The following is a 22,538-nucleotide window of genomic DNA, read 5'->3' as shown; positions in this document are numbered from 1 at the left end:
TTCTGCTATTTACCAACCTATATTTTAGTATCTAGGAACCCACAACACCAGTATCTTCTGCGCTTGCCGTGGGGCTTAATTATTTTGTGTGAGAATGTCCAGATTGAGGAACCTACAATCTGCTTCAGCCTTTTACGGGACCAATTTGGTGTTACTTGAGGTCTGTTATCTTGACTGTTAAGTATAGGACCCGAAATTATCATCTGGGTTAATGTTAATATTAGTATCGGAGATGTGTTTGTTATCACTAAGGAGCAAAAGAAAGACGGAATACAGTGAATGCTTTATTAAAGTGTGGCGGCGAAGAGAGATAGAAAGAAACACTTCGTCTTCATTTAATGCCAACCGAGGCCCTTGCCTCCGAGACCGTAGCCCCACGAGTTGACGGGTACGCCGGACCACACGCCCTTGCCGAGACCGCCGACGCCCAGACCGCCCCAGCCGAGACCGCCCCAGCCGAGACCGCCCCAGCCGCCGAGACCGACGGTGCTGATCACGGGGCTGGAGATGATGGGAGCAGAGACGGTCTTGATGACGGGGATGGGGGCGGCCTTGATGAGGTTGGCGGTGGAGACGGCGGGAGCCAGGATCGGAGCGCTGACGATGGGCGCGCCCCAGCCGAGGCCTCCCAGACCTAAACCGCCCAGACCTGAAAAAGGACGATTAAAAGTCTGGTTTTTAAAGATTATATGGTTTTCTACCCTAGGTATACATACATTTACATTCGCCACCAGTTATGGGCTTGATCGCTTTTTCTTTAGTGTATGGTATTATTTCAGTTTATACAAACATTTGTTGACGTCTAGATCTTTGAAGTCGACTGGAGCGTTGCTTTATGCGATTATTGTTGGAAAATGTTGTGTTTGTTATTGATACCATTTTTTTAAATCAGGTTTTTTGGGCGACCGATCTGGCGTAGTTGGTAGTGACCCTGCCTGCTAAGCCGCGGTCCCGGGTTCGAATCCCGGTAAGGGCATTTATTTGTGTGATGAACACAGATATTTGTTCCTGAGTCATGGATGTTTTCTATTTATATAAGTATGTATTTATCTTTATAAGTATGTATATCGTCTCCTAGCACCCATAGTACAAGCTTTGCTTAGTTTGGGGCTAGGTTGATCAGTGTAAGGTGTCCCCCAATATATATATATATATTTTTTCTTGTGAAATTTGTTGGCTATATGAAATTAATTTCGTTCAATAAAGGTAAAACAACTTTTCCGTATAGGAGTTCTTTAAACGCCTAATTTTCAAATTGTCGATACACAAAATTAGGTTCTAATATAATAATGAATATAAATAGGTATTACCATAGCCGAGACCCGCAGCCCCGATGGCTCCACCATGGCTCATGCCAACCACGGCCAGCAGGCAAGTCAACTGCAAACAAAATATTTTTTTATTAAACTAGACATACATAAACTCACACCTCTACTCCCATAAGGGGCAAGTCGAGCACATGAAACTGTCAAGCTTCAGTGCGACTCTTAGGCCGTTTTCACATTATCCGATCCGATATCGGATGGATTTCAGTGGCAAAAATCCAAGATGGCGCCTGTAATGTATGGGATGTCGGTCTGACATCCGATATCGGATCGGATAATGTGAAAACGCACTTAGTGTAAGGCCTGAGTGAACGCGCATTATAAGCGTAGCGGGGCATGTCCAACAATAATTGATTTGAACCTGATACAAGTGTCCTGGGTGGCTAGCCGAATGGCACAATCGCTCACGAAACGCTCACGAAACGAAGCGCTAGTAGATATCTATCTCTATCGCGCTTGCGTATTGGCGCGACAGAGCCAGCGGCGTATCGCTTTCGTTTGGCGTCGGAGAAATGCCATTCGGCTACGGGGCCTGACTTGACGGTGCATAGGGTGGACGCACACTAGCCCGCCCCGCTGCGCGCCCCGCCGAACGCTCCTCTTCAAGCGTCCACTCAGTCCACGACAAATAACGTTGATTGACTATGAAATATTTTTTTGGATTGAAAGCAATCAAGCTAGTCCAATAATAATATTGACTGGAAATAACTTGATTGAATAAAAAACTGACACAAGCAACACATAATAAAATACTATGAGCAAATGTTCAAATTATAGCTTTAATTTAGATTATTTTAGTACCGTTGAATCAAAATGCTTTTGTTGCAATAATGGTTTCGTTTAAACTATAAATTACCTCAATCGACACAATTAATACTTAATTAGCTTTACAATTTTAAGTAACAACAATAATTTTAAGTAACACGAGAATTAATATGATAATTTATGATTAAAAAAAAATGCAAGCGATGGATAAAATACTGGAATATGAAATCGGAAACCAATTTTATTTCCAACAAATAGTGAACTGTTGGAAGCTGGGTTCCCACAAGAAAATCTCAGATGCCCCAAAACACCGGTTTGAGTTTTCTCTCAGGCTGATAAACCACACTAAGTGGCAATAGTTGACGCTAAATGGCCATAAAAACGCAATCTGCCTTTGTCACGCGTCACACCAATACAGAAGAGCGATTGAGACGCTAACTAGGTACCTCGGTACATGCCGATTTCTTCCAGCGGCTGAAAATTCGCGCCTTAGACAAATTTTCACTTTTACCCCTCGAGTATAGCCCTAACCTTTTGTTTAGATTGCTAGCTGTTCCAAGGCAATCCAAAAATAGAAAACCATGTGAAAACCATTGTTGAATAATATAACAAAAACAATTATTTATGTCTGAAGTTATCACTAGCTGATGCAACACGTAAAAAAAAGAATACTCACAGCAACGTAGGTGTTCATTTTGTTCGTTAGACGAAGTGTGAGGATTGCAGGCGGCCCGCGTTTTTATACGCGGCGGAGCGGCGGAACGCATCCTGAACGATGCGTGTTGCTGAAGGAATTTACATCTTGTGTCCTTGTATCAGTACTGTTGTTTAAGGATCAAAGGGTTGGGGGCTGGGTAAAGATTTTACTGGAACATTTAGAAATTAATTATACATATTAGCAAGGATTATTTAAATAGGATTTAAAATCTTTATACTAAGAATCGTACCTCGATTTTTTAGCGCCACGTATTAAATAATATCTATATTGATAATATATCTATATTGTGGGCATGTGTGGTGACGGGTTAAGAATTTCACCACCCCCTTTCTTCCCGTGGGTGTCGTAGAAGGCGACTATGGGATATGGGTTAAATTGTGGTGTAGGCGAGAGGCTGGCAACCTGTCACTGCAATGCCACAGTTTCGTTTTCTTTTAACCCCTTATTTGCCAAGAGTGGCCCTGAAGCTTTAGTAGTTTTATGTGCTCTTCCTACCCCTTTATGGGATGCAGGCGTGATTGTATGTACTTATGTATGGATGATGTCTACAAATTATTTTTTTCAAAATGTGTATTGACATGATATCATGATATTAAAAGAAAGAAATAAGTCATTTGTTCTTATTTAAAAATAAAAAATTAAAAATATTTGGGGATTATATGATTTTGGCTACTTTCAGGCTGCGAACAGCGCCATCTAGTGTTACGCCTAAACAGCCCATAGTACCTACATTTAGGTGTACGCTTTTTTATATGGGCTTTGTCAGTCCGGTATTATATCGATCTTGATATTAGTAATGGAATGACATGCTTAATATCATGCATAAATCAAGAACAGTTAAGTAGTGTCCGGTAGAATTACTTATTTCACATGTATATCAAAACACTCTTAGGGTCACTTGCACCAACGAAAATGGAGGGTTAACCCACCATTTTATATGGAATTTGACAGATGACAGCCCACTAACCCTGAGTTAAGTACCTAATTGGTGCAAGTGGGCCTTAAAGACTTGGTATTAGGACACCACAGAATAAACTTTATGTGATAACCTTTCAGTGTTGGATAATCTTTGACACTTGACAACTTTAATATTTCATTATAGTTCTCTGTAGACAACTGTAATAATTTCAAAAGTAGAACTTCATAGAAGTTCTTTACTAATTTGCGATACCTGGCAAATTTTTCTGCATCTGAAACAATTTTTTTTTATCTATTGCGTTATCGGCCAATCAGAGACAGTTATTACAAACACTTGGTTGTCAGGAAATTCGAAGTCGATACAACGGTGAACGACGACGAACGACGAACGACGGTGACTCTCGTACTGTTTACCATTAGGCAAAAAACATGGTACTCGACTGAAAAGCTCTGTATTATATCACGATTGTATAAAATACTACCTGTTTCGGTTCGCCTCAAATCTTTTCCTACGGCACTCAAATTTTTTGACCTCTATTAAATACCGGTTGCACTTCGTTTCTTCTATAAAGTTTCACTTGTCATAAAATTAAGCGCCGGTAACTCTCATCAGAAATCAACATTTCAAGACAAGGTAAATGAAGACATACTAGAACCCTGTACCTTTACCACGATTATACGATGAAACATGTGTGTTCCTTTAATGCTTTTTATCCCAATTACAAAATAAATAGCTCATTTTTAAATTATTTGTATATTATTATGCTGCTAGACTAACATTTAAGTAAGTATTTACACAAAATCCCAATCTTATGTGACATTGAAGTTTGTACTAGGATGACGTCTATTGGGGCTTGACCCCTCAAGCGCCTTGTTCCAGATCTGTCCCAGGTAATTTAAACTGTAATTAACAGATTGAAAGTTATTAATTCAGTAGCAAATTTTTGACAATGGCGTTCCAGGGGTTAAAGCAAAAGCACCTAACGCTTAACTCCTGTGACGATATGTTTGCAACAATTTTGATAGCCCTGCCTCTGCAAGGGTTAAGTAAACGTCATCATTTCATCGAAGTTTGACGTTTAAAATAACAGTTACACCGGTGAGGCTGTCAAAATTGTTGCAAACTTACCGTGGGTTGACTTTAAAATCAGATTGACTAAGAAAATTTCTAATTTTCAGATATTACGATATTGTCACCTAAATAGTATAAAATAAATACTATTTAACAAAATTAACGAATTACTCTCCCAAAATACATGATTCAAATAAATATTTTCCGTTGACACGTTGACTGACTACGAGTAATACTTGCACCTTGTCCAATACAATTAATTAGATTTGGAAAAATAATATTAATATTATAAATGTTATAAGTTAATTCTTAGAACAATATGAATTACTTAGTTGAATTTGTTTATGTCTCTGATGTGTAATGTATATGTGCATTATTATTGAATATGAATATAGGTACAGTCAACCAATCTGAATCCTAAGGCCACTGTAGAATCCTTTCACAGCTAAAGTCAAACCGACTTCTATAGCAAATAAAGCATAGTGCAAATACGATAGGGTCCTAGAGTGGCCTAGGATTCTAATTAGTTGACTGTACCTAGATCTGATCTGGATTGTCAGAAGTGCAAAGTGTAAATCAACACTATTGGTAATGAGGTCAAATTCATGACTAATATTGTTTACCTTTAAATTAAACCAATATTATTGTATCCAAATGTTAAACCATTTGCATATTAAGGTTAAATAAATATTCACATTGCATTATATTATGTCCGTCATCGATTAACGCCACGGTATATTTGTTACTCTATCATAATGACCAGCAAAACTAATTTTGCTGTCTGTTCCGCACAGTGTGTGCAGCAGTGCATTAAAATATTCCGATTTCGCATGCAGCAGCCGGCACCCGGCACATGTGGTAACCTTCGACATTTTAATTTGTATTTAGGATGGAGACACACGTGGTAGATTACTGGTAAATCGTTCTTGCGGGCAATTGTTTTTGGGGATTTATTTGAGCGGAAAACCTAGAAGAAGCGTATATAAGTTTACTTGAAAAGAAAGCTATCCCAACTTTTTAGAATCTCTTGCCGCCGCCGAGTATTTTTGCGTGGCGTGTATGATTCGTTCAACCGGCACACATGTCAATTTATTGTTTATTATTATTTATTGTCAATAGTTTAAAATTAGGGGTCATAGGATCAAGCTTGGTTCCTGAGCATACAATGAATTTACGGGTTATCCGACCTTTAATATAGGTCTATAATCTAAGATCTAGATAGGTACAATAAGGATCGGATACCTATACCTAACAGTGTCAAATAAGACGTGTTTGTTTGAATACATCTGGTATATGTGGCCACTGACAGAAGATTTCATACGGAAGTGAAATCTTATAGGTACATTTTAGAAGCATTTTTTAGGGTTCCGTAGTCAACTAGTTAGGTTCCGTAGTCAACTAGGAACCCTTATAGTTTCGCCATGTCTGTCTGTCCGTCCGTCCGTCCGTCCGTCCGCGGATAATCTTACACTGAGAGAAAATACAACCAGTTTTCATGTTCGTTCAACAAGTTTTTCGGTTAAAATAGCGCCTACGTGCTCTTTGGTTCAAACAACAAGCTACTTGTCATTTGAATCTTCAATATATTTGAATCAACAAGTCGATTTTATAAAAACAACCTGACACATATTGTTTTAAACATACGTTTGGCTGATTCAAACGGATAAACCGCAACAAGTCGAACTTGTTAAATTCACAATGCAAATTTCTCTCAGTGTAGTGACCGCTAGCACTAGAAAGCTGAAATTTGGTACCAATATGTATATCAATCACGCCGACAAAGTGGTAAAATAAAAAGTGGAAAAAAATGTTTGGTTAGGGTACCCCCCCTACATGTAAAGTGGGGACTGATTTTTTTTTCATTCCAACCCCAACGTGTGATATATTTGTTAGATAGGTATTTAAAAATGAATAAGGGTTTACTAAAATAGGTTTTTGATAATATTAATATTCCGAAAATCACTCCTCAAGGAAAAAAAGTGTGTCCCCCCCCTCTAACTTTTGAACCATATGTTTAAAAAATATGAAAAAATCACAAAAGTAGAACTTTATAAAGACTTACTTGGAAAATTGTTTTGAACTTGATAGGTTCAGTATTTTTTGAGAAAAATACGAAAAACTACGGAACCCTACACTGAGTGTGGCCCGACACTCTCTTGGCCGGTTTTTTATTATTATTATAAATGGGCTTACTCTTGGCCACAGACTAGCCAAAGGCAAAGACGTGGCCTACGATGGAGTGAGCATTGTACAAAAGGGGAAGACAGTGTATCATTTGATATTTATAAATCTCTTTTTAGTGAAGGAAAACCTCTTGTTCAACTATCAAAGAGTGGATAGTCTGGCGTCACTGGTCTGCGATATTCAAGTAGGTATGTCAAATAATTGCTTCACCTTAGCGTGCTTCATAGATATTGATAATGCGTATAATCACATAGATTTAAAAAGTTTATTAACCATAATGGATCAGATAGGTATAGGCGCCAAAATTTGTCGGTATATCTGGAATTTTCTAAAAATGAGAATTCTTTCAATTAAAACGGATACTTGCACAATTTCTAGAACAACCGGGATCGGCTTAGCTCAAGGAGATCCGTTCTCACCTTTATTATTTAACATTGCGACCATGAATATACGCAAAAATATTAAATTAGTAAACAACAATATTAGTATATTACAATATGCGGATGACTTTGTTGTATACACGACATGTCGAACATTGAAAGACGGGGTTCACGAGTTGCAAACAAGTTTAAATATATTGGTCCAAGAGCTGGCAGGATTTTGGAGTAGGTCCTTGAGGCAACCTGGAAAGGTGCTCAGATGCTTCTCTGATCATAGCCAACATCAGGTCTGCAAGTCTGGCAGCTGGGGAGCGGGGCTTTATCGAGCTATGAATTTTTAAAGATTTAATTTTTTGAGGCCCAAAAAAGGTGTTTGAGGCAACCTGGAATTATTAAAAAGTGAAAATAGAGTTCCTCAGAAGTCGCATAGTATTTATGCCAGATCATTTGGCCGGGTCCTTCACCGTGCCAGAACGGTACAAAGTGGTAAAAAAAAAAATTCCAAAAAAGGTTCTTGAGGCAGTCTGTCATTTTTACCAGTGAAAGATGAGGCTCTAAATAGCCATGGAAAAATAATGCCATGACATGAGGTGGGGTCCGTACCCTGCCATTCGATCTTGAAAGTCAATTTTTTAGTTTTTCGTAAATAACTCGTAAACGGTGGCCCACAGTAAAAAAAAATGTTAAACAGAAAATATCTACATAAAATTTCCTACAAGAAAGGTTATGTACGTTTTTTCGATAGGATCAATATATAAATGGATAATTTAGTAAGAAAGTTTTTTTAATCGATTACATGCTCCGTTTTTCGTCAATACCTCGTAAACGGTGGCCCACAGCAAAAAATTATGTTTAACAGAAAATATCTACATAAAATTTCCTATAAGAAAGGTTATATAACTTTTTTCGCTAGGATCAATTTTTTAGTTGGAAAGTATTTTTAAATAGATATTTGGGCCGTTTTTTGTTGATAACTCAAAAACGGTGGCTCACAGCCAAAAATAATGTTAGACAGAATTAATCTACATAATATTTCCTACAAGAAAGGTTCTATACGTTTTTTCGCTAGAATCAATATTTTAGTTGAAAAGTATTTTTAAATACATTTCATGGGCAGTTTTTTGTTAATAACTCGAAATCGGTGGCCCACAGCCAAAAATAATGTTATACAGAATTAATCTACATAATATTTCCCACAAGAAAGGTTCTATAACATTTTTCGCTAGAATCAATATTTTAGTTGGAAAGTATTTTTAAATAGATTACATGAGCCGTTTTTTGTTAATAACTCGAAATCGGTGGCTCACAGCCAAAATTAATGTTACACAAAATTAATCTACATAATATTTCATACAAGAAGGGTTCTATAACATTTTTCGCTAGAATCAATATTTTAGTTGGAAATTATTTTTAAATAAATTTCATGGGCCGTTTTTTGTTAATAACTCGAAATCGGTGGCTCACAGCCAAAACTAATGTTACACAGAATTAATCTTCATAATATTTCCTACAAGAAAGGTTCTATAATATTTTTCGCTAGGATCAATATTTTAGTTGGGAAGTATTTTTAAATAGATTTCATGGGCCGTTTTTTGTAAATACCTCGTAAAAGGTGGCCTACAGCTAAATAAAATGTTCACGAGAAAAAATCTACATAAGATTTCCTACAAGAAAGGTTCTAAGTATACGTTTTTTCGCTAGAATCAATATTTTAGTTGGAAAGTATTTTAAAATGGGCCGCTTTTTGTTGATAACTCAAAAACGGTGGCTCACAGCAAAAAATAACGATATACAGATTTAATCGTCATAATATTTCCTACAAGAAAGGTTCTATAAGATTTTTCGCTAGGATCAATATTTTAGTTGGAAAATATTTTTAAATAGATTTCATTAGCCGTTTTTTGTAAATACCTCGTAAACGGTGGCCCACAGCTAAATAAAATGTTCACGAGAATAAAATCTACATAAAATTTCCTTTAAGAAAGGTTCTATACGTTTTTTCGCTAGGATCAATATTTTAGTTGGAAAGTACATATTTTGAAATAGATTACATGGGCCGCTTTTTGTTAATAACATCAAAAACGGTACCCCATTACCAGAAATAATATTAAACAAATAATCTATATAATATTTGCTACAAGAAACGTTATGTAAGATTTTTCGTTAGGATCAATATTTTAGTAGGACAGTATTTTAAATAGATTACACGAGCCGTTTTTTGCAAATAACTCGAAAACGGTGGTCCACAGCTAAATCAATCTTCAACGGGAATAACAAACATAAAATTTGCTACAATATAAGTTTTGTACGTTTTTTCGCTAGGATCAATAATATTTAAATAGATTTATTTATTTATTTACACAAAGAAAATTACACAGTATGACAGTATACAAAACTAAAGCACCGTGAATTCTAAATAAACATTACAACAAGTAACACAAAATTAAATATTAAATAAACAGCAAAATCAAAACATGACGCTCGTATAGCCCGGTCTACTGCCACGAACCATATCTGTTTTTTTGATTACATGTTGGAAAAGATGGACTCGCACCACCAAGTAGATGCGATATACTTCGATTTCAAAAAGCCATTCGACTTGGTCGACAATGACGTACTACTGCAGAAATTTGCAGCACTCGGTTTCACCCCAAAGCTCTTGTCGTTTTTTGCTAATTACTTGAAAGATCGTAGCCAATACGTGCAAATGTCGAACTTCCGGTCTAGAGAATATTATACGCGTTCGGGAGTTAGCCAGGGGAGCAACTTGGGTCCGACACAGTTTCTTATTATGGTAAACGACCTTTGCAGTAGTATTGTTGGGGCGCATTTTCTCCTCTTTGCTGACGATCTCAAGTTAATGTTGCCAATAGATAGTTCCTTGGACTGCGACTTTCTCCAGCAGATGGTGGATATAGTGTCACGGTGGAGCGCTAAGAACAAGCTGGAGCTTAACGCTAAGAAATGTAAAGCCATCACATTTACTAGGTCAAAAAACCCGATCACAGCGAGCTACCATCTTTCTGGCGTTCCGCTGGAGCACGTTTCCGCCATCCAAGATCTTGGTATTGGGTTGGATACTAAGCTCAACATGCACGATCACATCATAAGCATTTGCAAGAAGGCTAACAAGACGTTAGATTTTATCATGAGAACAGCCGCACAATTCAGTGACGTGAAAATTGCCCTACTATTGTATAATGCGTATGTCAGAAGCAAATTAGAGTATAATGCGATATAAACGCGTATAAACGCCCATCTGCTCGCAAAAATATCAACATTAGGTGCCACGTCTAAAAACTCATTCACTATTTGCAGTGCACGAACTAGCGGTTACTTGCGGCAAAATACGGTTCGAGCGGCCGGCACCGCCAGTAGGGGGTGCCTACATTCACGAAAAGCATATTTCGTCACAGAGAGAACAAATAGACGGACCAGCTGGGCACCAATTCAGTGACGTGAAAATTGCCCTACTATTGTATAATGCGTATGTCAGAAGCAAATTAGAGTATAATGCGATATAAACGCGTATAAACGCCCATCTGCTCGCAAAAATATCAACATTAGGTGCCACGTCTAAAAACTCATTCACTATTTGCAGTGCACGAACTAGCGGTTACTTGCGGCAAAAGTGTCTTAAACAAGCGTAACCGGCGGGCCGTGGAGCTTCGGAGCCGAGCGAAGGCCGAAGGCCGAGCTCCGCGTAGGGCCTAAGGCCCGGAGCGTCCCTGATCGACTCGCCGGCGGTCCGGGAAGTTGGAAAAATACTTTCCAACTAAAATATTGATCCTAGCGAAAAATATTATAGAATCTTTCTTGTAGGAAATATTATGAAGATTAATTCTGTGAAACATTAGTTTTGGCTGTAAGCCACCGATTTCGAGTTATTAACAAAAAACGGCCCATGAAATCTATTCAAAAATACTTTCCAACTAAAATATTGATCCTAGCGAAAAATCTTATAGAACCTTTCTTGTAGAAAATATTATGTAGATTAATTCTGTCTAACATTATTTTTGACTGTGAGCCACCGTTTTTGAGTTATCAACAAAAAACGGCTCAAATATTTATTTAAAAATACTTTCCAACTAAAAAATTGATCCTAGCGAAAAAAGTTATATAACCTTTCTTATAGGAAATTTTATGTAGATATTTTCTGTTTAACATAATTTTTTGCTGTGGGCCACCGTTTACGAGGTATTGACGAAAAACGGAGCATGTAATCGATTAAAAAAAACTTTCTTACTAAATTATCCGTTTATATATTGATCCTATCGAAAAAACGTACATAACCTTTCTTGTAGGAAATTTTATGTAGATATTTTCTGTTTAACATTTTTTTTTGCTGTGGGCCACCGTTTACGAGTTATTTACGAAAAACTAAAAAAATGACTTTCAAGATCGAATGGCAGGGTACGGACCCCACCTCATGTCATGGCATTATTTTTCCATGGCTATTTAGACCCTCATCTTTCACTGGTAAAAATGACAGACTGCCTCAAGAACCTTTTTTGGAATTTTTTTTTTTACCACTTTGTACCGTTCTGGCACGGTGAAGGACCCGGCCAAATGATCTGGCATAAATACTATGCGACTTCTGAGGAACTCTATTTTCACTTTTTAATAATTCCAGGTTGCCTCAAACACCTTTTTTGGGCCTCAAAAAATTAAATCTTTAAAAATTCATAGCTCGATAAAGCCCCGCTCCCCAGCTGCCAGACTTGCAGACCTGATGTTGGCTATGATCAGAAAAGCATCTGAGCACCTTTCCAGGTTGCCTCAAGGACCTACTCCAAAATCCTGCCAGCTCTCCGTCTATGTTATATCGCTTCAAATGCAAAGAATTGTGGAAGGTGCACTTCGATGAGAGGTCTTTGAACAAAGGAATATGGTACAGAACAATCCAACCTAATCTATGCCAAGTGCCATGGTTTAGAGGATCAGGTATGGGTAGATTAGAGATAATTACAGCCCTGAGACTACGATCCGGACACATTCCACTTAATGGCTTTACTTTTCTAATGCGAAAGAGCGATTCACAAAATTGTGCGGATTGCAGAACAATAGAAGATGCTACTCACATCATGATGGAATGTGTCCGAAACGAAGCTGAAAGACAAAATGTTTTAACTAAGTATAACATTAATTTACTCAATGTGGGTACATTTAACTATATTTTGTCGCTTCCTTTGTCTAACACTGCCAGAGATTTGTACAAGCTGGTCAATCTGGGAATTGGGCGTCGCTAAGTTTGTAATTAGGATTTAGTTTTGTAACAATGGGGGTGACATTATCAAGTATGATAAAACCCCTTATTATTAAATAAAGATTAAAAAAAAAAAACTATCAAAGAGATTACAGCCCAGGCCCAGATGAATAGTTTTTTCTAATCAATTAATCAATTTATTTATTTCAGACAAACATGTCAATAATTTTGTTAGTAAATACATTAACACTATGTCAAACTGTAACTACTATATCAAAATTACAAACATAACGCTATGGTTAGTAACATAGTACATAAATAAAATTAAAAACAACAACAACTTTAATACTACGTCGGTGGCAAACAAGCATACGGTCCGCCTAATTGAAAGCGGTCACCGTAACCTACACTGAGAGAAATTTGCATTGTGAATTTAACAAGTTCGACTTGTTGCGGTTTATCCGTTTTAATCAGCCAAACGTATGTTTAAAACAATATGTGTCAGGTTGTTTTTATAAAATCGACTTGTTGATTCAAATATATTGCCGATTAAAATGACAAGTAGCTTGTTGTTTGAACCAAAGAGCACGTAGACGCTATTTTAACCAAAAAAATTGTTGAACCAACATGAAAACTGGTTGTATTTTCTCTCAGTGTATGGATGCCTGCAACTCAAGGAGTGTCATAGGCGTGTTGCCAACCCCTTAGAAACTTGTACACTCCCTTTTGCTGTGTACTTGCAAGGAGGGGTCGGATTGCCGACGAGGCGACGACTCGAAAGACAATAGACGGAACAAATTAGTTCCGTAGGTCCTTCCGTCACCAGCACACCGCACCCTCGTTGAGCTCTGGCAGCCTTACTCACCGGCAGGAACACAACACTATGAGTGTGGTCTAGTGCTATTTGGCTCCGGTCTTTTGTAAGGCGAAGGTACTTCCCCAGCTGGGCTCTGCTCTAGGTTCGAGCGAGATGATATCCGCTGTGCTGTGCCCTACCACACAAAGCGGAATATCATTCCCTACCTCCTACTAATAGTAGCCAAATGCAGAGACATTTTTAAATCTTTGAAGAGTTTGAAGCTTTTAGGAGGTCTATAACTCACAGAACTACAACTTTACACCGGTTAAGAATTTGACCACGCTCTTTAGGATTTGAGTTCAACTGAAATTTGAACAGTTTCATACTGTGTACCTTTAGTGCGTTTTCACATTATAAGATCCGATATCGGATGTCGGACCGATATCCCATACATTACAGATTCAGATTTATTTATTTCTCAAAATCCATACATATTTTTAATTAAAAACCAATAAAAACATGCACACATAAAGAGATCGTCAAGGCAGGTACAGTAGGTACGCATTAAAAGCTAACAATCTTACAAGTAGGTATGTAACCATTTTTTGATTTTTTATTTCTTTTTAGTTAGGTTCACATTTACTAAGAATTATAACTTTCTAACATAGACATTTAATATACATATATTACAGGGACTATCTTGGATTTTTTTCTATTGAAATCCTTTCGACATCCGATATCGGATCGGATAATGTGAAAACGGACTTACGCACATATAGGCGCGAGTTTTAAAATACTTCTGAATATTTTGTTTAGTATTTTATATTCCATGAACTTATGTTTTATTCGATTGTGTGTTTCTGGGTTTATCTAACTCAAATTTGCATTTTACATATATAAGTGCAGGATGGAAGTTACGTGCAAAATTCAGATCAATACTCGATATAAATGATTTTGCAGAGTTTTATTTTTTTTTCTTTTTTTAAGTTCATGGACTTTTCTTAGACTCATTTTTTCATTTTCTTGTAAGTACAGTTAACCAATTGGAACCTAGGCCTAGAAGCCTAAGAACCTAAGGCTCTACAACCATATCAAAATGACAAGCAGTAAGAGATTTCTTACAACCTGATTTATAACGTTACTATGACCAGGGGCGGCTCACTCCGCGATTCTATCGCCGCGCTACAAGTACATGCCGGCGGCCGCGAGTTCGCGGCCTAATCACGGGTGGCGCGCGTTCTCCCGGAACGCACGTTTGCACTTTCTAATTTTACTTTACGTCGCGAGTTTTTTTTAAGGTTCATATGGGATGTCCGGCTTGTGAGGAACTCAAACAACAATATATGGATGGTCCAATCAAATTGGGTCATATTTCAAGTTGTTTTGAAGTTGAAGGTGTTGAACCTTTACTGAATGCCGTCCTTGTTTAGTGACGAATGGTTCGTGCAAGTATGAGGAAGCTAGATATAGTTTTAGACGGTTTTATTTATATATTTAGGCATATCGTCGCACGGGGTCCGGGACCCGGTCCCTGCCACTTAACAGCTTGTTTTTCCCAGAGTCCGGCTCCCGGTGCCTGCCACTTAACGGAATGTTTTATAAAATGACCGCGCCACTTCTCCCTATGCAACTTGTAGCTCTGCCACCTGAGGGGTTATGAAACTAAGACTAAACTTAAAATCAATCTAATATCTAAAATATATATATGGCGCTGGATAGGTCATGTTTTACGAAGGCCAAACAACCACCTATCCAAGCAAGGGTTGACCTGGAAAATTCCCGGAAAAAGAGGGCAAGGTCGCCCACGTACCACCTGGAGAAGCACAGTGGAAAAAGAGGCGGCATCAGTTGGCATCGGCTGGGCGGAGCTGGAGGAGGCCGCGCTGGACCGCGAACAATGGAAATCCCTTCTGAGAGCCCTATGTCCCTGATGAGGGATAACAGGATATCATCATCATCATCATCAATATCTAAAATAGGCCCTTGAGGCATTGTACCAAGGATGCTGGCGACATTTTCTCGTTGTATCGGAATGCTGATACGTTGTGCGAGGAAGTCCAGCTCTTTGGTCACCCGAATGCCCAAACCACAGAAATAGCACAAACGCTCACGATAATATCTCTTTCGTAGTTATCTATCTCCATAGCTCTTGCGTATTGGCGCGATAGAGCTAAACTACCTTTCTGTGGCGTTTCGATTTCGTTTCGCGTCCGTGTCAATAAAAAAAGTATGACTACACGTTCGTTAATTGCGCTCGAAATATTCGTCCGCTAAACGCTACGCTACTGGGGCATCATAAATAAGAACAAACAATATAAATAAAATGAAGACGATTGTACGCGCGGCGATAATATAATATCCACCAACAATCCCAGTCAGTGTCACGGCAACTGCCCGCAATGTCGCACAGCATAATCAAATTATTGCTACTAGTCGCTAGTGTAGCTGTATGTATATCCGACGATACACAGGATGTAAGGGAATCGAGGATAGTCCAGACCGCACAAGGACCCGTGAAGGGATATAAGAAGGATGATGTTTTCTATTTTTATGGGATCCCCTATGCCACAGCGCCTACCGGAACGCGCCGATTCACTGTAAGTTTTATCTTAATTTATTAAATTGTAATTGCCTTGTTTGTCTGCGATGAGGCACCCAATTATTTTCATAGCCGTAAGGTCACCTAGGAGTACAATTTGCTATGAGGAAAACAGTAGAAACTGGTTAAATATGTATGGAAACAAATACAATTTGGATAGTTTAATATATATATTTTTAGTATGGATAGGTAGACGTTTGACCACGATCACACGTGATGGTAAGTGATGATGCGGTCTACGGTGGAGCATTTTCGTCTTCGGTTAGCGCGATAGTTACTCATGAAATAAAACTCTGAAATGAATTCTGTACATTTGTTCAAAGTATTGAAGACAATCAAAATAACGGACATTTTTTTTTGTTCATTGGACATCATAATGTTGTATGTATAAAAAAACATAAATAATTATGTTTTCAGACAAAATAGCCAGCGTTTCGTAATTTTTTACATACATAATTAGAATTTCGGTGGCTGTCATTCCTCAATTCGCAAATCTCGACTGGGAGGCAAATATAACTGGTCCATTTTTTCCATGTTTTACAATGTTAGCATTATTAAATAGAGGTGTCTACCGGTTATATATGGTAGGCGTGTTCAGTTTATACATGTACTTATAGAACTCATCATCATAGTGTAATAATGGAAAGAATGGATTAAGTAGTTACAATTGCCTCCCAGTCGATATTTGCCCCGCTGTACCTTACGAAGTATTGGCCGGTCTGGTGGAAACGTTCGTGGCTATTATAAACCTGTATTTTGATGGTTTTTTGTAATAATACACTGACAATGTGTAGGTATAGGTTGTAATAGCTATTTAAAGATTTGAGTTACTTAAGTTCTTAATGATCGCTTGTCTAATTAAATTATAATAAAATTATCTAACCAGAATCAGTCATGTTTGCATTTTATGACAGTATTGTTCTCTTAACGGTATTGAGTATAGGACATAAGAAATGTAATTAAATAACTTTTACTTAAAATTTAAATAAAATAAATAAATAAATATTATAGGACACTCTTACATAACTAGGTACAGAGTCTTTTGTACCTTTTGGCGTAGAAACTCTAGGTCCATGGGGTCCCAGCGCGAACAAGTTGTTCACAGAAATCGCGAAGAGTCTGGTTGAGGTAACTGGCGACCGAAGAGCTGGCGACTTCCTCGCACAACGTATTGACATTGCGATACAGCGAGGAAATGTCGCCAGTATCCTTGGTACAATGCCTCAAGGGCCTATTTTAGACATTAGATAGCTTTTAAGTTTAGGCTTAGTTTCTTATATAATTATGTGAATATGTTCATGTAAATAAAGAGTTTTTGTAAAAGCGACATTGTTGTCATTATGTATGTTATGATTTATGATCGGATCTAGTATAGACGTTTGAAGGTGACAAATATTTACATATTCTAATAAGATAATATTTACCTGTTGCATTTATTTTTTAACCGACTTCCAAATCTCAAGAGAGGAGGTTATGAATTCGCCTGTATGTTATTTTTAAATTTGTTTTACGCTGTCTCCATCATTTCTCTACATCTACATATCTCTACATAAAAATAAAGTTCATAATAAATAAGTAGGTACCTACCCATAAGTATTAGGATGCTGTGTAATATTCATATGATCATAAATTAAATATAACAAGATCATACCATCCCATACATTAAAATGCGACCGCTTACGAACGCGCTTACACTCCACCACACATAGATGGCGCCACAAAAAAATTCCTTGTTGCTACCGATTATTAAAGAGCGTAGCCGTGTTTGCATAGAAAATCGGCCCTTTCGCCAAATGTTCACTGTAATTTTTTTTTAAAGAGCTCTCGTGACAAATATTATTTACTGTAAGTTTGAGGTTTCTATCTTTTTTATTTTCTGAGATATGATTTTTTTATTAATTTACATAATATCCATTTTTTTCAACATTGGCTAATGCGATTCACTTGAACTTTTGGGACAATAATATACATGTAATGACTCACATGTTCTAGCAATAATATTTAATAGTGCCGAAAAAAATCTTGGCTTAAAGTAGGAAACAAATCTTCAGTATTTTTTTTCTCGCTTTTTAGAAAAGCGACACCTATAGTTCTTTGTCAAGTAATTGCTTATATAAAGGCCCGCAATATATATTTTTTTCAAAATAATCCAGGAGGTACTTCATACTAGAAAATGGAATAATAAAGGATACTACCCATACCGCAAACGAGCTACACAGTAAATAGGTGAATTTTAGTCGTAATACCTTTATGAATGCAATCTTCCAGTACCAATATTGTTAATAATAAAGAGGTTTGCGACTAAAATTCACCTATTTACTGTGTAGCTCGTTTGCGGTATGGGTAGTATCCTTTATTATTCCATTTTCTAGTATGAAGTACCTCCTGGATTATTTTGAAAAAAATATATATTGCGGGCCTTTATATAAGCAATTACTTGACAAAGAACTATAGGTGTCGCTTTTCTAAAAAGCGAGAAAAAAATACTGAAGATTTGTTTCCTACTTTAAGCCAAGATTTTTTTCGGCACTATTAAATATTATTGCTAGAACATGTGAGTCATTACATGTATATTATTGTCCCAAAAGTTCAAGTGAATCGCATTAGCCAATGTTGAAAAAAATGGATATTATGTAAATTAATAAAAAAATCATATCTCAGAAAATAAAAAAGATAGAAACCTCAAACTTACAGTAAATAATATTTGTCATGAGAGCTCTTTAAAAAAAAATTACAGTGAACATTTGGCGAAAGGGCCGATTTTCTATGCAAACACGGCTACGCTCTTTGTAGATTTGCATTAAGTGTCAATTCCGAGCCGTAAATCTATGTCAAAAGTGACACTTAACGCCATCTACAAGTATAATCGAAAGCTACAAGACATTTTTTTTGTGGCGCCATCAATGTGTGGTGTGTGGTGGAGTGTAAGCGCGGTCTTAGGCGGTCGATATTTAATCTATGGTAATATTCATATGATGATCAAGTAAGTAATTGAACAATGTGGGAAAATAATATTATAACTATTTATATAGTGTTTCTAATCTATTTCAGGCACCGCTTCCGGGGCCAGTATGGGTGACCACACTTGAAGCAGTCAACGATAGGATAGTTTGTCCTCAAGGCAAATATCCTATGATAACTCCATCGACTTATGAGATGCGTGAAGACTGTCTTGTGGCACACGTTTATGTGCCCGACACAGAAGAGACGAATCTTCCTGTCGTGGTGTATGTTCACGGAGGAGCTTACCAATTAGGAGCCGGAGTATGGGGCTCACCAAGCCCGTTAGTGCGAACTAAAAAAGTAATAGCTGTCACTTTCAACTACCGTTTAGGAGCGCACGGGTTCCTCTGTCTGGGTACAGAAAATGCTCCCGGGAATGCAGGGATGAAAGACCAAGTCGCGCTGCTCCGATGGGTGCAGAAGAATATCGCCAATTTCGGTGGAAACCCCAATGAAGTTACTATTGCCGGGTACAGTGCAGGCTCGTCGGCGGTGGACCTTCTGATGCTCTCCGATACGACTAACGGTCTTTATAATAAAGTTATACCTGAAAGCGGGGCAAGTGTAGGTCTATGGAGCGTTCAACTTGATCCTATTCAGAATGCAAAGGATTTTGCTAAGCAGCTTAACTTCACAAACGTTAATAATGTCGATAGTTTGGCAGAATTTTACACAACTGCATCATATGAGGCTTTGACGTCGGATCTTTTCCTTGATAGGAAGGATTCCACTTTCATGTTTTCGCCATGTATTGAACGTGATATCGGAGGTGAAATGTTTCTCAGTGATGCTCCAGTTAACATTTTGACTCAAGGAAAATATAGAAAAGTACCAGTCTTGTATGGGTTTGCAAATATGGAAGGTTTATTCCGAGCCCCATTGTTTGAGCAGTGGCAAGAATCCATGAATGAAAGATTTTCTGACTTTTTGCCAGCTGATTTGCAGTTTAATAACAATGATGAAAAGGAGCGTGTTGCGAAAGATATCAAAGAATTTTATTTTGGTGATAAACGCATATCCTCAGAAACTGTTCAAGGATTTGTTGATTACTTCACTGACGTCATATTTGCATATCCTCACTTGAGATCAGTAAAGATGCAAGTAGAAGCTGGTAGTGATTCAATATACTTATATGAATATTCATTCTTCAATCCACATCCCGAAAATGTTGGTATTCCAGAGTTTGTAAAAAAAATCAAAGGAGCAAATCATTGTGCCCAGACTTTTGCTGTACTGGAAATAGAATTTAATGCAAACCTTGGCTCTGATTCAGATGAATTCAAGAAAATGAAAAATATTATGGTTGACCTCTGGGTGAACTTTATTACTACAGGGTAAGTAAAATAAATTGTCTTAGCCTTGTTATGTTGACATTATTTTGCCATCAAAGTTGATGACTGAAGTGTAGATATGAAGAATAAGATTAGGAATACCTATTATACGTAGACTAGAAAATTATCCTCATAAATATAAAAATAAAGATTACAGTTAATCTGCCTGCCTCTCACGATCAATTAGGTAGTGTCTTACCTTCTCACGATAAGTTAGTTAAACGAATAGATTATAATTGGTATGGAAATAAGGTTTGGCCCTCCCGAAGGTCCCATAATACATATTAAATAAGTAATTAAAATTAATCCCATAATAAATAAGTAATTAAAATTACTTATTTCCGTTGCAGAAAACCAGTGCCTCAAGGATCAAACCTCCCCTCATGGCCCCCGGTTGGCGCAAACAGGTCGCCTCATATGTCTCTTGGAGAAGATATAAAGCTCGAAGGGCCACTCTTGGAGGAACGTACACTATTTTGGGATGACATCTACAGGCGTTTCTACAGATCTCCAGTGGCGCCGTCTACACGCCAAGATAGAAGTGAACTTTAACAAAATGAACAATGCGGTCATATTTTCAAGTTGTTATGTGTACAATGAATCAATGATGTAGTTATTATTAGAAGACATGATATTGATATTGTGAGAAGTGATAGTGATAAGAATAAGTATTTAAAATAGCGGATCTTTCAATCCATCTGTGGTTATATTTGTTCAAATAAAGGTCAGCAGAAGAATTTCGTTTTCATTAGCCCCTGCACCCCGTAGGGCGTAGACGTGATGCCGAGTATCGTTCTCGATGGTGCTACTCTTCAGGTTGTGGATAGCTTCTGCTGTCTGGGCTCCATAACTGAGTCAAACCTGTCTAATAATAAGGAACTGGATGCTCGTATTGGCAAGGCTGCGGCGACGTTCGGCAAACTTGCCTCACGTGTTTGGGAGAACAATAAACTCACGATTGCTACCAAAGTCCTTGTATACCAGACTTGCGTTCTAAGTATTTTCCTGTACGCCTCGGAAAGCCTCCGACGGGGTGACGGAGCACGACAAAGCCTGGCTCGACAACCGTAAGCAGAACAGGCTCCGTTCCAGAGCTCCTCCTCCTCTTGACTCGCGTTTCACCTGTGACAGATGTGGCAAAAGGTGTCGGGCTGCCATCGGACTACTAAGCCACACACACAATAAAATCACTGCAACAATCATCTGCTAAGATGTCGTGGCCAATGATGATGATGGGGCACCCCTTAGTATCAGTCAGCCGCTTTGCCAAGTCCTTATAGTATAAAATCTGGGCGCCCGGGTTTCACGGACCGCGGGAGCAAATCATTGTGTTCAGAATTTTGCCGTACTGGAAACAGAATTTTATGCAGAGTTAGGCCTGATTCAGATGAATTCAAGAAAATGAAACATATTATGGTTGAACTCTGGGTGAACTTCATTACTATAACAGGGTAAGTAAACTACAGTGTGTTTGACTTGTTATTAGACATTGTTTGCCAGCATCGTTTATAATTGAAATGTCATAAGAACAGTCTCACTACTACAACTTTTTTTACAAAAAAATCAAAATTACTTTTTTCTATTGCAGAAAAGCAGTTCTCGAAGGATCAAAACTCCCTTCTTGGCCTTCAGTGGCTGCAAACAGGTCGCCTTATATGTCCCTTCGAGAAGACATAAAGCTGAAAGGGCTACTCTTGGAAGAACGTGCACTACTTTGGGATGACATCTACGGGCGTTTCTACAGTTCTCCAGTGGCGCCATCTACACGCCAAGGCAGTGAACTTTAACAAATTTAATTAAGAAGTAAATGTGAAACTTTCATTTAGTGTATAATTACATACCTACTCATTATTGGAAGACACTGCAATGATGTCATGAGAATGATTATGATAAGAACAAGTATTTAAAACAGTGGGTAAACTTTTTGTATTACTTACTTTAATAAGCAATTAAGTCACTAACTTATGATGATTTTATTGTTTGGTTGTACTTTCCACGTATTTTCTCAAATAGTAATAGTCATAAAATTCATCGTAGTAAACCTCTCAGAGTCTGAAGTAAAACCGGAGGTGTATATTCTTTACTTTGTCCTTGAATACTAAAGTGGTAGTGGTAAATAGTAGAATCTATTTGTAGAATTAAGTTTTGTACTACGTGTATTTATTTAAGGTGCGAGGATACGTATAAAGGATCTGAAAGTAAGGTCACTTCAGAAGTTTTTAGGGTTCCGTAGTCAAC

The 22,538-nt window shown here is 37.7% G+C and overlaps 2 protein-coding genes and 1 long non-coding RNA gene across 3 annotated transcripts; 1 reads left to right on the top strand and 2 right to left on the bottom strand.

Annotated features, from left to right (window-relative positions):
- Positions 1-271: 271 nt before the first annotated feature.
- Positions 272-3,187, bottom strand: LOC125229413 (elastin-like). The gene is made up of 4 exons (XM_048134243.1): positions 3,038-3,187; positions 2,767-2,956; positions 1,311-1,380; positions 272-649 (listed from the first exon to the last, which is right to left on the bottom strand). Exons 2-4 carry the CDS (start codon positions 2,782-2,784, stop codon positions 336-338), a joined length of 402 nt encoding a protein of 133 aa, XP_047990200.1. The 5' UTR covers positions 2,785-2,956; positions 3,038-3,187; the 3' UTR covers positions 272-335.
- A 12,547-nt stretch (positions 3,188-15,734) lies between these two features.
- On the top strand, positions 15,735-21,037 carry LOC125229411 (esterase FE4-like). The gene is made up of 3 exons (XM_048134241.1): positions 15,735-15,964; positions 19,018-20,303; positions 20,651-21,037. The coding sequence occupies exons 1-3, from the start codon at positions 15,767-15,769 to the stop codon at positions 20,850-20,852; spliced, it is 1,686 nt and encodes a 561-aa protein (XP_047990198.1). The 5' UTR covers positions 15,735-15,766; the 3' UTR covers positions 20,853-21,037.
- Positions 20,889-21,962, bottom strand: LOC125229414. Its single transcript, XR_007177399.1, has 2 exons — positions 21,874-21,962; positions 20,889-21,648 (listed from the first exon to the last, which is right to left on the bottom strand). It is a non-coding gene; the product is annotated as an uncharacterized LOC125229414 (long non-coding RNA).
- Between the last annotated feature and the right edge of the window lie 576 nt (positions 21,963-22,538).

Source organism: Leguminivora glycinivorella, chromosome 9 (assembly GCF_023078275.1).
Source record: "Leguminivora glycinivorella isolate SPB_JAAS2020 chromosome 9, LegGlyc_1.1, whole genome shotgun sequence".
Lineage (NCBI taxonomy): Eukaryota > Metazoa > Arthropoda > Insecta > Lepidoptera > Tortricidae > Leguminivora > Leguminivora glycinivorella.
Note: the sequence above shows the minus strand (reverse complement) of the source record. Positions and strands in the feature narration are given on the sequence as shown.